Source organism: Crocodylus siamensis, chromosome 2 (genome assembly GCF_052110815.1).
Source record: "Crocodylus siamensis isolate JL-2025a chromosome 2, ASM5211081v1, whole genome shotgun sequence".
Classification (NCBI taxonomy): domain Eukaryota; kingdom Metazoa; phylum Chordata; order Crocodylia; family Crocodylidae; genus Crocodylus; species Crocodylus siamensis.
Window position 1 is genome coordinate 50,270,295 of NC_143396.1, and position 14,666 is coordinate 50,284,960.

At 41.2% G+C, this 14,666-nt stretch overlaps 1 protein-coding gene across 5 annotated transcripts in view; it reads right to left on the reverse strand.

Moving 5' to 3' along the window:
- Nucleotides 1-14,666, reverse strand: part of ATP8A1 (ATPase phospholipid transporting 8A1) — a 187,224-nt gene that overhangs the window by 155,463 nt on the left and 17,095 nt on the right. For 4 of the 5 annotated variants that reach the window (XM_090035855.1, XM_090035852.1, XM_090035854.1 and 1 more), the window contains exons 2-4: nucleotides 9,344-9,458; nucleotides 4,534-4,633; nucleotides 1,407-1,505 (exon numbers count right to left, since the gene is read on the reverse strand). In XM_090035855.1, coding sequence (XP_089891981.1) covers nucleotides 1,407-1,505; nucleotides 4,534-4,633; nucleotides 9,344-9,458 — 314 coding nt within the window. Of the gene's footprint in view, nucleotides 1-1,406; nucleotides 1,506-4,533; nucleotides 4,634-9,343; nucleotides 9,459-14,666 lie in introns of those variants that run through there. The other variant, XM_090035856.1, reaches the window with a different exon arrangement.

Consider the following 14,666-nt stretch of genomic DNA (forward strand, 5'->3'; position numbering starts at 1 on the left):
CCATGTTAAATGGCAGAAAACTCTCACCTTAGAATTGAGTAAATACAGTATTTATACCTAATTATAGCAAGGAAGGATAGAAGAGGCTGGTTAGGCTTGCCTAAGGTCTTGGGATGTCAGACCTAGGTGGTACTTCCCAGTTCTTGGATTATGCAGAAGTCACTTCAAAGACAAATACCAAATTCTGTTTCCTTGCAGTGCAACATATGTACAGCAGGAGATGGTCTTTACCTCCCTTCTCCCTCTTCTCAGTGTCAGAAGAGTTCAACTTAGCTGGGATTACTCACTTTCTCCATATGACCCACACCCTCTACACAGGGCCTGTACTAAGAATTGGGACAAACTGATACACAACATTAAGTTCTAACTCAATTCATTCTGCAGTTCCTCTTACCCTATAGTTTCTTTCTCTGTTATACCCATATGCCACCATGACTGATTCCTTCAGTAGAGTCGAAGGGGAAAAGAAGAATCTCCTATTAACATCAGAACACTTCCCTCATGCAATGAAGGAGACTTCACCAAACATTTTTTACCACTGGGGTTAGATTTAGAAACAGTCTGCAAGCAGGCTGTATACTGATCTAAATTTGTGCAATCCCATAATATGGAAACCAAAGAAAAAAATGGAAATATCTTCTTTCAGATTTTATAAACTTTTCATTTCTGGCTCTTTAGAGACATGAAAAGGGTCCTGCAACATGTCCAAATTAAACTTGGATAGAAACCAACTACAACATTGTTGCATACTTTCAAGCACTAACTTTGTAGCAGGTTGGCTGTTTTATAACTGGGTGAACATTTTTATGGTGCGATAATTACTTTGCATCAGTTAATTGCTCAATACTAACTTTGTACATGTAGCCAGTCTAAATGTATTGTATGGTTAACCAGTGAATTGTGTAATATATGTGATCTAAGACTACTGTGCTTCAAGCATAATTTTGGGCATAAAGAGGAATTCAACATGTAGAGGATGAAAGAAAACTATTGTAATAAGTTCATTCTTAATGAAATAGGAAAGAGAAAAGTCTGTTTGAAGCCATGGTGGGATTTGGAAGGCTACAGTAAATCCCAAGGAAATGTGCCATGTAATAAGGTAATGAAAAATTGCACAGGTCTATATTTACCATATTCGTACACCATTTATCACATGGATAGCACCTATCTATACAGATGACAGATACAACATTCTCTCTACCATAGTTTAAGGTTTTCATCTTTCTATCATAGGCTTTTCTATAACTTTCAAGAATCTCCAAATAACAAACATAATTCAAGAATGTGTTTAATACAGCATGAACCTAATAATTTCAATTATTTTTAATTTTAGAGATGTGTAAATATTACAGACTAACTTTTGGGAACATGATAAACTAATACTACGAAATATTTCCAATACTTACAATATCTTCAATGATCTCCTTGATTGCTGCTACAGCTAAAATAAACAAAAGAGGAACCAAGGTTGTATAACGACCCGTTGGGGATACATCTGGAATTTGCTATTAAAAAAAAAAAAAAAAGAGAGAGAAAAAAAATCATTGTGTATTTGTAGGTAAAAGTACAAATCTAATTAAAATCAAAGAGATTTGTGCCAAAAATAAAATTAATTCAGCTTTATTCAGTTTTGAGATGTAGCACTGATAGTTTTCATTGCGAGTACTACCATATACTAGAATCAAAGGGAGTGGCACAGTAGAGCACTTAAGCAGTTTATAAAGAATTCAGTAGTGCATTCTCACGGACAAAGTTATGCACATACTTCAGTGTTTGCTGGAACACAGATTTAGAGGTTCAACCTCTCAAGTCCAGTGGAATGTTAGTTTTTACTACTTGTGTCCATGTTCTTTACTTTCCTTTTCGATAGTCTTAGATTACAAGGCATTTTGTACTTGTTTCTTTTATTAGGATTTCCAAACTGACAGTAAAATTTTAAACAAAGGTTTCTCTTGGTTAGAGGCTTTACTTTTGAAATACCGGTTTAAACCACAGAAGATGACCCATGTCCTCACTAATGCCTCTTTCTGCAATATTGCCACATATTAAAAACCTAAAAATCAATAAGCAAGTAGCCTGTACTATACGGAAAAGCATACACATTAAAGTAAAAGCAGAGAGCTGATTATTTGTATAACACTGATATCTGCATTCATCTGAATACAGCCACTAACAATATAGGAAAAAAGCATGAGAACAAGTTCCATGTGATCAGGGTTGTGGCATTCAATATGCCCAAGAGGAGGAGAGCTTTGTGAAAAAGAGCATGTTATACAAATGTAGTAATAAGCTTAATATTTTATATGCATTCTGAATCTACTGTTAAAAGATTCAGAAGGAAATAATGTTTATTATCTATTTTATTATATTTCTGTACAACCACATTGTGGCATAAATAAAATACATAAATAAGTAAAATTGCTAAGTAAATAAAAGGTGACATTTTTACAAACTGACTTGAAGTTTTTCCAGCAGCCAACTTAATGAAACCTTAAACAAAAACAGGATACTGGCATTGTTTGCTGGAAGATTTTAAAAAAAGTATGTCGACATGTTCTGAACAATTGTTCTAAATAACTATACAAATAACAGTAGGAAAAGTAACATGTATTCATGTTCATTTGCTAAAAATAACTAAAGTATGAAATAAGACTAAAAACAATCTATGTACCAGAATTACATGGTGGCAAAATATGCAAGGTCTCTTTAATAACCTGCCATTTTCTAATGTTTAAGACCTCCACATGAGGAGAATCAACACGTTGTTCTACAATCCACAGAAGTAGTTTATGCTGGAAGTGGGTTTCTGTCAAAACTAATTAAATTACAAGAGATTCTACGTACCTTTGAGGAGAGTGTGCTCTTAAATAAAATAAACACATTTACTCGCATATCTCACAGTCCTTTTTCGTGAAAATTAGCCGTCCAAAACAGAAGCATCTCTCTTAAGTGGAAAGGTTATTTTTCTGACCAGAACAGAAGCATAGAAATGCTTTAAGATAGCTTCTGCTTCTTTTCTCTGCACCAGCCACACGGAGGGAGGGGCAGATCTGAGGTGGGGGAAGAGTACACTGGTATAGTTGTAACCTGCTTAGATTCACACTCAACCTAAAATTTAAAAATAATTATCCACCAGCAGTAGTGGAATTTCTATTCAGGCAGCTCTGAGGGAACCTTACCATACCAGTTTAAATTAGGGAGAAATATTTTATTCAATGTTCTATGAAACTGCTTCCTAAAAAAAGCATTTCTGGATAAGAAGGACTTTATCTGGATGAATCATACAATTAATATCCACTTTATGCCAATTAGAGCTCAAAGTAATGGAAGCATTACATTTCATTTGGATGTGCCAAATGACATCAAACCAACATGGCCATCTAAAAGTTAATAAATATAGAACTATCACATGAATGATAAACAACATGTCTACCTCCTTTTTAATTTTATTTTTTTATATGCAGCAATATCATGCAATATATTAGAATCTGGTTAAACTGAGTAAGAGCCTGTCATATGCTGGAGTGATCTAGGGAAATCCTTACTGCATGAAGTGGTGTTGGCTAATCAGTAATATGGTATACTTTCTTAAATTGGTGATCTACCAATTGGCTAATATTTGAGCTGAAAATACAGTCTTTTGAAACAGACTTCAAAGTCCAACTGTAGTCAAGGACCTGTCACTTTGTGCAAGAAGTAACCCTTAATCCTGTTCAAAAAAGGACAGAACCTTGAAAGGGTCCAGAGAAGGGACACAAGAATTATTAAGGGCCTTGAGGATAAACCTTATGAGGACAGACTGAGGGATCTGGGACTGTGCAGCATAAGAAAGAGAAGACTGAGGGGGGACTTGGTAGTCATCTATAAGCAAGTAAGAGGTAAGTGCTGGGAGAAAAACTGTTCACTAGGGCACTCCAGGAAGGGACAAGGAGCAATGGCCATAAACTGTTAGAAGATGGTTTCAGGTTGGATGCAAGTAAGAACTTCTTTATGATACGGGTGACCAGAATCTGGAACAGACTTCTTAAGGAGGGGGTACAGCCCCCAACCTTGGAAGTCTTTAAGACAACAGTGGACAGACACCTTGCTGGGATCATCTGATCTCAGCAGTATTCCTGCCAAGAGCAGGGGGGTTGAACTCAAAGATCTTTCAAGGTCCTTTCCAGCCCTTAATTTCTATGTTTCTATACAAATGCAGTTTGGGAAAGGTAAAATATTATATTCCTTATCTGTAATGTTTCCAGTTCATGACGGAGGATTTCTGTTTATTTTGTGAGCCAAATCCACATCAGTGATGCCCTTTATTATGAAAAATAAAAGATTACAAGGAACTCTGCCTCTATCAGATGGTTGCCGAATACATTGTTTTTATAACCACCTGTTCCACTGATACATTTTCATACATTTATTTGCTAAAACCTCCTTACATGGATACACAAAACTTCTGCAACATATTCAAAATCGTTATGAGTAATCTATAACATTTATTAGTACTTAAATATTTGAAATCTAAATCCTTTCAGCTGAGCTTACCTGAAGTAATGCAATAAAAAGAAAAAATGCATTGGCAGCTCTTCTGAACTGGGAATAAAGGAATCTTGGCAGGAATGTGATTATGTTGTATTTTGCAGTGCTAAAAGACAAAAGTTAAAAACAGGTACAAGTATTACAGTACCAACAATTTACCTCAATATAAGATGAGGTATTGCTCCCCCCCACCGCACCCCACATCAGCATGGGGAAACAAAGTCCCCTATCTTATATTGCTTCATGGCCTCTTGAAGGCTCAGATTAAGTGTAGTCTGTGCTTACCTGGCAAGGGAAACACCATGACCATGGAGGCGGTCTTCCTAGCCTCACCAGAGAAGACTGCTCTCCTGGCATCGGGATAGTACCAGGAACCCCTGGTTCCAGTCACAAAGGGGAAGATGGAAGAGCCTGGCAACTGCAGGCCAGTCAGCCTCACTTCTATCCTGGGGAAGGTCTTTGAAAAAATTATCAAGGGCCACATTTGTGAGAGCCCTGCAGGGGAAGTGACATTGAGGGGTAACCAACATGGGTTCGTGCCAGGCCGATTCTGCCCAGCTAACCTGGTCTCCTTCTATGACCAGGTAACAAAAAGCTTAGATGTGAAGGAGGAAGTCGATGTCATCTTCTTGGACTTCCAGAAGGCCTTCGACACGGTGTCCCACCCAATTCTGGTGGGTAAGCTGAGGGGTTGCAGCACTGACGAATGCACAGTCACATGGGTGGCAAACTGCCTCCAGGGGTGCACCCAGAGGGTGGTGGTAGACAGGTCGATGTCGACCTGGACGGGTGTGGGCAGTGGAGTCCCTCAGGGCTCGATCCTTGGGCCAGTACTGTTCAACATCTTTATTAGCGACCTGGACGAGGGTGTAGAGAGCACCCAGCTCCAGTTTGCTGATGAAACCAAGCTGTGGGGTAAAGTGAATACAACAGCAGGCAGGGACCGCATCCAGGCAGACCTGGATAGGTTAGAAAAGTGGGCAGATCTGAACAGGATGCGGTTCAACAAGGACAAGTGCAGGGTGCTGCACCTGGGGAGAGGGAACAAGCATTATAGTTATAGGTTAGGGGCTGACCCTCCCGGCAGCACAGAGGCAGAGAGGGATCTTGGAGTCATGATCGACTCCAGGATGAATACGAGTCGCCCATGCAACGAAGCAATAGGCAGAGCCAACCACACCCTGTCATGCATCAACAGGGGCAGAGAGGTCTTGCTTCCTCTCTATGTGGCGCTGGTCAGGCTGCAGCTGGAGTACTGCGTCCAGTTCTGGGCACCGCGCTTCAAGAGGGACGTGGAGAACCTGGAGAGGGTCCACAGGAAGGCCAGTCGTATGGTTGGGGGCCTCTGTGGCCAGCCCTATGAGGAGAGGCTGAGGGACCTGGATCTCTTCAGTCTCCTCAAGAGGAGACTGAGGGGGGATCTTGTGGCTGCCTACAACCTTATCAGGGGCCAGCAGCAGGGACTCGGGGAAAGTCTGTTCACCAGGGAACCCTTGGAGTCACCAGGAACAATGGCCACAAGCTGAGGGAAGGTAGGTTTAGGTTCGATATTAGGAAGAACTACTTCCCTGTAAGGGTGGCCAGAGCCTGGAACTGGCTTCCCAGAGAGGTGGTACTCTCACCTTGCCTGGAAATCTTCAAGAGGAGACTGGGTAGGCACCTGGCTGGGGTCTTATGACCCCTCCCATCCCCAGGGCTCCTTCCTGCCCACGGCAGGGGTTCAGACTCGATGATCTGTCTAGGTCCCTTCCGACTCACTGATTCTATGATTCTATATTCTCATACAAGGAAACCTTATTAAATACATTGCCCATCATTAAACTGCTGCCAAAAGCACTGTGTACTCAGCAATGGAAACCATGAAGTTAAATGCAGCCAACACTGAACATGATTAAAACACACGGCCTATATATTTTTCTTTTTTTTAAATTTTCCATATTCCAAGCCAAAGTAGCCAAAACAAATTCCAAACCCGAGAGTCAGTCCAGAACCACAAGTGGCCCTACTACCAGCAAACATCCTCCACACTCATCTGGGGCTTCAGATGTTTTCAGATCCTTTGATAGACATCCTGTTCGCAGGCCCAAGCCCGGAGGCTTGGGGTTAAGATGCCCCTGAGTTTTGCCTGCCCTCAGCTGTAAGGCCCCAGGAGCAAACCAGAGAGGAGTCTCCCCTTTCCATTAAATGAGCTTAAAGCCAAGACCTTCCCAGTCCAGCAGCTAAGTGGGAGGTTCACTATACATTACCTTGCCAGGTACTATCCCAGTGCCAGGACAGCAGTCTTCCCTGGTGTGGCTAGGAAGACTGCCTCCATGGTCATGGTGTTTCTCGTGCCCGGTAAGCATAGACTACGCTTAATCTGAGCCTTCAAGAGGCCATGAAGCAAAATACATGGCCTATATTGGGCAAACATACTAAAGGGAACTTAACATAAGAACAGGTTAGTGCAACCCATTTGAGTAAGATATATGGTAGTGCCTATTATGTTCAGTCCCCCTCAGTGCTGTGACTTTTTCAAGTCATGATGAGCCACTACACCGAAAACATTTCAGCTTCCTCTTCACAACCACAGCTGAGCTGTGACTTTTTTTCCCCATTTCAATGATTCCCGTTTCTTCACCAGCCTTAAATGTCTGGCAAACATCACCAAACAGGGCCCCAACAGTTCAAGCAGAATCCCTGTCGCCCTCACAGCCTGTCACATATTATTAGTATGGCTCCACCCTCCATGAGTGGAGCTGGACAAGCTTGCCCTGTACCTCGTTGGTATACACACTTTTGGAGAATCTTAGGAGTCGTGATAAGAACACCTGGTTCTAGTCACAAGCGGGGAGCTAATCAGCACAAGGATCCTTTGCGCGGGGGCAGGGCATGTATCTGGAGTAGACACACACAGTGAACAGTGCTGAGCTGCAGAGTCACCATGCCTTGAAATTCTGTTGACTCTACTGGGGCCCAAACCAATGAACTACATGGTAAATTCTGAGTCTTGACTATGACAGTGGCAGGGGAAATACCCTGACAGTTTTATGTACATAAAATGGCACTGTGCAGTGGAGAGTTACAACCTTGTCTGCTTGCTGACAGAATTCCCTACAAGAGCCTCATAATTAGCTTCCCACTAGTCAGCTTCCAGTGGGAGGATCTTTGCTACAAGCTGGCTTTATTGAAATGGGAGACTCCTCCCTAGCTTGTTCCTGCAGCCATACGGCCAAGGACAAACCAAACTCAGGGGCATCCGAAACCAAAGCTTTCAGGCTTGGGCCTGCACAAAGGATGCCCACCAAAGGATTTGGTAACATCTGAATCCCCAGATAGGGGTGGAGGATGTTTACTGGTAGTAGGGCCACATTTGGTTCTTAAATGACTCTCAGATTTGGATTTGATTTGGCTGATTTGACTGGAACATATATTTATTTTTTTAAGGAAAATTTTTCAAGTGCTAAAGTGCTGCTTAAAAGTGTGTTTCTGGAGCACCTGTGCCAACAGATGCAGCAGTTTCAAAAAAAGGTAAACTGCATCAGTTCTGGATGAACCAAGTCTATGGTATTCATAGTAATCTACTTATATGCAAATTACCACAGCCATGTTTATTTCAAAGTCAGTGTTTTCAGATTTGCCCATCACTTCCATGTGCTCAGGGAGAGCAGGGTCCAACAGTAAGGGGTGAGGATGAAGGGGCTGGGGTGGGGCAGATGGGAAAGGGTCATCTTCTGACCCGCCCCCCCCACCAAGATTTATTTTCCCTGCTGTAGTAGTGTGAAGGGGACAAATACAAGGCAAGCCTCCCATAATTAGATTCTATACCTGTAAAATTATACCAGAATTATACATTGTCCATACAAGGAAACTAATGGGGGGGTCGTCTTCTATTCAGGGTCATCTTATAATTGATTAAATATGGTAGCATGCATGTACACACATTAACTTTCCTTATTCCTTTCAAGATACATCATGATGACATCTTACACAGTAAATACTCCAAAGAACACCAGATTTGCCAAATAAAAGTTGAAAGGAGTGGCAGCATAAATCAGAATCCCCACAATATATCAAGAACATTCCAGAGCCTAGATGAATATCTCCATCGACTAAATCGTATCTCCTGAATTGCCACAAGTTCCACCAGCTTCCCTATGTTAACAGATACCACTTCAAAAACAGCTAGTTAAGAATATCCAAACAAAAATACTGAGCATGCGTCTTAAAATTGTCTCATTAGATTAGTAAGCCCAGTTTTAACTTTAGTAATGTCTGCTAAGTGCTTCCAATAACCAAGCCAAGAAAAGATTCATGTTAACTTGTATGAACACTACCATGTAAATCAAAGTTTCATCTGCAGAATTAAACAACACTTTGCCACAAATCATTTTAAGAATACAAGACCACAGTATTTAAGTCTTCAGTCCTTCTATCTTCTTTTCACTGGACTGAACAATTCCAGTTCCTCCAACCTTTCATTGCAAGTCAAGTTTCCTAGACCTCTTATTTTTGTTGCTCTCTGCTGGACTCTTTCCAATTTGTCCATGTCTTTCTTGAAGCATGGTGCTCAAAAGTGAACACAGTACTCCTCATCAGTGATGAACTAAGTGGAAGAATTGTATCCCATGACTTGAATGCAACATCCCAGCATGATACTGGCTATTTTTGAAACAACAACATACTACTGACCACTCTGATCACTAGTTCAACTGAGAACTGGTTAAAGAAAAGGGCAGGGGCAGCATCTTGTGTGAATCTCTGTAAAGTAGCATGCAAATTATGGGCACCAAGTACATACTGTTAATATTTATTAACATACTATTAAAGTCAATACCTGACATGATTATTGCAGAACTTGGTTAACTGAGGCTGATTGATGACTATAGCTCTCAATTCCTCTTGATCAGCTAGTGAAGTTTTCTCTGAAACATCATCTGTCTTCTCATAGCCTTTAAAATATAGAATAAATGGTAATCTAAATAAACTGATACAAATAAATCATAAGATAAATACATTTCAAATTTGTCATGTATTAAATGTAAATAACTATAAATATAGAAAGTGTACAAGTTGCATGTCCTGAATGTATATATCTCTACATTTCTAACAATAGCAACTGAAATTTATTAAAATGATTATATTGAGAAATAAACTGGATGTTCTGTATGACTCCATAAGGGCATAAAGCAACCAGATTACACTGGTGCATTTTGCCTTAGAATTTGAAAAAAAAATTCCAAATATCAGTTATTTAAGGTTAACAATACATTCTTCAAATCTTTAAAAATATCAGATGGTAATATTCTTGGTTTCTTCTTCAGGGTTGACATATGACATGTTTAATAATTTTAAAACCAAGGAAATCCTCAGACAAAAGATGCGAGTCATGAAGTAATACACACACATCACAGGGTAATAGCAGAGTGTACTGGAAAGATATATTTAGGTTAATCTTTGAAGGCTTAATGTCAAAATTATCTCATCAGACATCTGAAGTGAACACATAAAACATGGAAGACAAGCCTAGGCAACACATATAGTTACAACCAAAAATGATGAAACCTCCTGTTCACTGTAATTCACCTACTCTATGAGCAATAATCCTTAAGCGATGCACACAATTTGCTCACACCTGCAAAAATATAATTACAACCTACCTCTAGATATAGTTATCATATTCATTTTGCTCTAGCAGCTTTCCTGGTACAGCAGCTAAAAAAAGCTCATCAGGTCTATTTATGGTACTCTGGATCAATTTACTTCATCAAAAGAGCAAATGTTAATAACTTGTGATCCTGCATTAGACAAACTCATTTATAATTTGTGTATCTGCATTTGCATCATTAATTTTAATTAGAAGGTTTATCCCTAATATCCTTCTCCCTGGACACTCAAAAGAGATAGCTAGATCAAAGAAACCAGTATTTTCTGATTCAAGGATGGAAAGTAAGATAAAGAGCTCTGGCTACAGAAAAAACCCAACAGATATTCAGGTAGCTTAGCAATAAAATAATAACCACGATGATTACCTGATGGCACTACAATAAGATTAAGAGGGGTGTATGTGCATGCATACATGCACATACATGGATGGAGGACTGATTCAAATATAGATTCATAAACATACACACTAAACTATAGCTTAGTAATTGCAAATTATCAATCACTTGACTGCTGAATTAAAAAGTGCTCCTTTAGTATATTATTGTTAAGTATGTACAATTTGCATAGGGGAAGGATATCAAACATGACAAGCCATAGGAAGCAACTGTAGTGAAGCATAATGCATCTGCTTTATATTTTACTGGAACTGTAAAATGGCCTTGCACAAATACAATATAAAAGAATATCAGAATCAACAAAAATACAGGTGACAAATAAAATACCTTGCTAACCCAGCATGGAGAGCTTTAAACTAGGTCCACTGGGGGATGGAGATCAAAGCCCTAGTAAGTGGGTGACCTGGAGGAAACGCAAGCAAGGGGGGGCAACAAGAGAGGCCTTATTGTTCTGGAAAAAAGGGTAATTGGCTAGTTACCTCAGGTGCCTGCACACAAACACAGAGAGCATGGGAAACAAGCAGGAAGAACTAGAAGTCCTTGCACAGTCACTCAACTATGACACGATTGGAATAGCAGACTGTGGGAGAGCTCACATGACTGGAGCACTGGCATGGATAGGTATAAACTGTTCAAAAAGGACAGGCAGGGGAAAAGAGGAAGAGGAGTTGCTCTTTATGTAAAAGAGCTGTATCATTGCTCAGAGCTCCAGTATGAAACTGGAGACAGGCCTGTTGTAAGTCTCTGGGTAAGGATTGGAGAGGAGAGTAACAAAGGTAATGTCATAGTTGATGTCTGCTACAGACCACCAGACCAGGGGGATGAGATGGATAAGGCTTTCTCCAAACAGCTAATGCAAGTTTCCCAATCTCAGGTCCTGGTTCTCATGAGGGACTTCAAATCACCCTGACATCTGCTGAAGGCAATCAAGAAAGTTTTTGGAGAGTGTTGGGGACAACTTTCTTGAACAAGTGTTGGAGAGGCCAGCTAGGGACTGTGCTCTTCTTCACCTGCTGCTCACAAATAGGGAAGAACTGGTGGGGAATATAGCAGTGTATGGCAACTTGGGCACCAGCAACCATGAGATGATTTAAGTTCAGATCCTAAAGAAAGGAAGGAAGGAGAGCAGCAGAGTATGGTCCCTGTACTTTAGAAAAGCAGACTTTGACTCAGGGAACTGATGGGCAGGACCCCTTGGAAGGCCAGTGTGAAGGGGAGAGGAGTCCAGGAGAACTGGCTGTATGTTAAAGAAACCTTCCAGAGGGTGCAAGAATGAACCATCCCTATATGCAGGAAGACCAGCAAGTATGGCAAAAGACCTGTTTGGCTTATCAGGGAACTCTTCAATGAGCTAACACACAAAAGGGAAGCTTACAAAGTGGAAGCTTGGACAAACGACTACAGAGGAATATAACAGCACTGCTCAGGCATTCAGAGATGAAATCAGGAAGGCCAAAGCACAACTGGAGTTGCAGTTAGCAAGGGACATGAAGGATAACAAGAAGGATTTCTAGAAGTATGTCAGGAAGAAGAGAAAGTGTGGGTCCCTTACTGAATGCGTGAGGCGAACTAGTAACAGATGAATGGAAAAGGCTGAAATTCTCACTGCCTTTTTCACTTTAGTCTTCACAGGCAAGGTCAGGACTCAGACTACTGCACCTGGCAGCACAGTTTGGGGAGGTGAGCAGGCAACAGTGGCAAAAGAACAGGGTAGGACTATCTAGAAAAACTGGGTGTATGAAAGTCAATGGGGCCAGATGGAATTTACCCGAAAGTGTTGATCGATGCGATTGCAGAGCCACTCCCCATCATCTTTGAAAACTTGTGACAACCAGGAAAGGTCCCAGACAATTGGAAAAGGGCAAATATATAGTGCCCATCTTTAAGAAAAGAAGGGAGGATCCAGGGAACTACAGGCAGGTCAGCCTCACCTCAGTCCCTGGAAAGAACTTGGAGCAGGTCCTCAAGCGTTCCATTTCTAAGAACTTGGAAGAGAAGGTGATTAGGAATGGTGGTCAGCATGGATTCACCAAAGGCAAGTCATGGCTGACCAACCTGATTGCCCACAATGAGATGACTGACTCTGGAGGCAGGGAGAGCAGTGGACATGATATAACTCAACTTAAGCAAAGCTTCTGATATGGTCTCCCTCAGTATTTTTGCAAGTAAGCTAAGGAAGTACAGGTAGGGTTAATGGACTATAAGGACAGGAAACTGATCATTAGGCTCAGAGCGTAGTAGTCAATGGCCTGATGTCTAGTTGGCAGCTGGTATCAAATGGAGTGCTGCGGGAGTTGGTCCTAGAGCCTGTTTTGTTCAGTATGCTCATCATCTATCTTCCAGATTGTCTTCCATGAACTTGCTGAGCATGCACTTCAACACCAAGCTGGAGGGAGTGGTGGATACTCTGGAGGGTAGGGCTAGGATTCAGAGAAACCTAGACAAATTGGAGGACTGGACCAAAAGATCTCTCATGAGGTTCAATAAGTACAAGTACAAAGTCCTGCACTTAGGACAGAACAACCCCATGCACCAGTATAGACTGGAAACCAATTGACTAAGCAGCAGCCCTGCAAAAAGTGACCTGGGCATTACAGTGGACAATAAACTGAATGAGCCAAAAGTGTGCCCTTGTTGCAAAGAAGACTAACAGCATACTATGCTGCATTAGTAGGAGTGCTGCCAGCAGACTGAAGAAACTAATTATTCCCCTCTATTCTGCACTGGTGAGGCCACAACTAGAGTGCTACGTCCGATTTTGTCCACCCCCCCACTACAGAAAGGATGTACACTAACTGGAGAGAATCCTGCAGAGGGCAAAAAAAAATGGTTAGGGGGCTGAGGTGTAACAGAAGCTCCTTCTTGCCTACATCCCCCATTTTGTGCATTTCTTTTTCCTTCTGAGTGTTGGCAGAGACCTAGCACACTCATTGCATGGGTGTGGCAAAGATCAGAGCAAGCCAGAACACTGAAGCGGCTTTCTGTAGGAGAAACCTACAAACTACACCTATATATCAATTGAGCTAAGTGTCACTAAAGAAAACAAAAGAACTAAAATATCTACTTCAAAGACTATAAACATATCCTGGTGTTAACATAACTCACTGTCCCCAGTAGCCTCTGATCCTCACTACCTTACACTGCATTTTTATACATTTCTCACAGTTCATTTTTATATTTCATCTGTTTCATCTTTACCATTGCATTTTGTATTTTATGCTTTTAAACCCTTAAGGAATGTACTCCCTGTAGAATAAAGTTACACACTGGACCATTGTTAAAAACTGCACTGAAACTGTAATTGTAAAGTGATACAATCTGCTATATTGGGCTGGTACTTTGAGTGAATGCCAGTATGAGTCAATAAATAATTGAATGATAAAGCAAGAGCCTTTGGCTGTTAATTGACAATAGCCTAACCAGAGGAACTTACCATCACAAAACTCTACTCTACAAGCCATTTTAAGCTAATCAAGCCACCTGAAACATGCAACAACACAGCCATTGAGTCAGTCAAGTCAAAGGTGGTCTCCTAAAATTGCACCATTGGGCAAAACCCTCAGTGACTATGACTAACAGCTGTCATGCACTACTCAAGACCCACGTTGGACCGTGACCTCCGGACTGGGCAGCCAAGATGCTGGGAGAATCACACAAGTCTGCGAGAAAGGGACAAAAGGCAGTTAAGCAAGACCCTCAGTAGCACCCTCTCATCCGGCACCTGACCTATAGAGACAGAAAGACAATCAGGTGACCCCCTTCTAGAGAAGATATTGCCTTGAAGAAGGTGACCATCAACAGCAGACTCCAGGGCCTTGGATAGGTAGATATACTGACACCAGTGCTCTCACAATCATTGCAGCAGCTACTGTACACTATACTACATGGGTTTAAATGAGTGCGAGTGTACGCGAGTGTGCTGAAGTAATCAGTACCCCTCATAAGCCCCCAGAATTTGCATTTATAATTTTATTAAAACTTCACATCCTGTGTAATAAGCTAGAATTTATAACAATCCTGTGAGTTGGTCCTTTGTAGCCAACAGAAGTACATGTCTTCTGAGAGGTTGAGGGAGCTGGGCTTCTGAAGAAGAGAAGG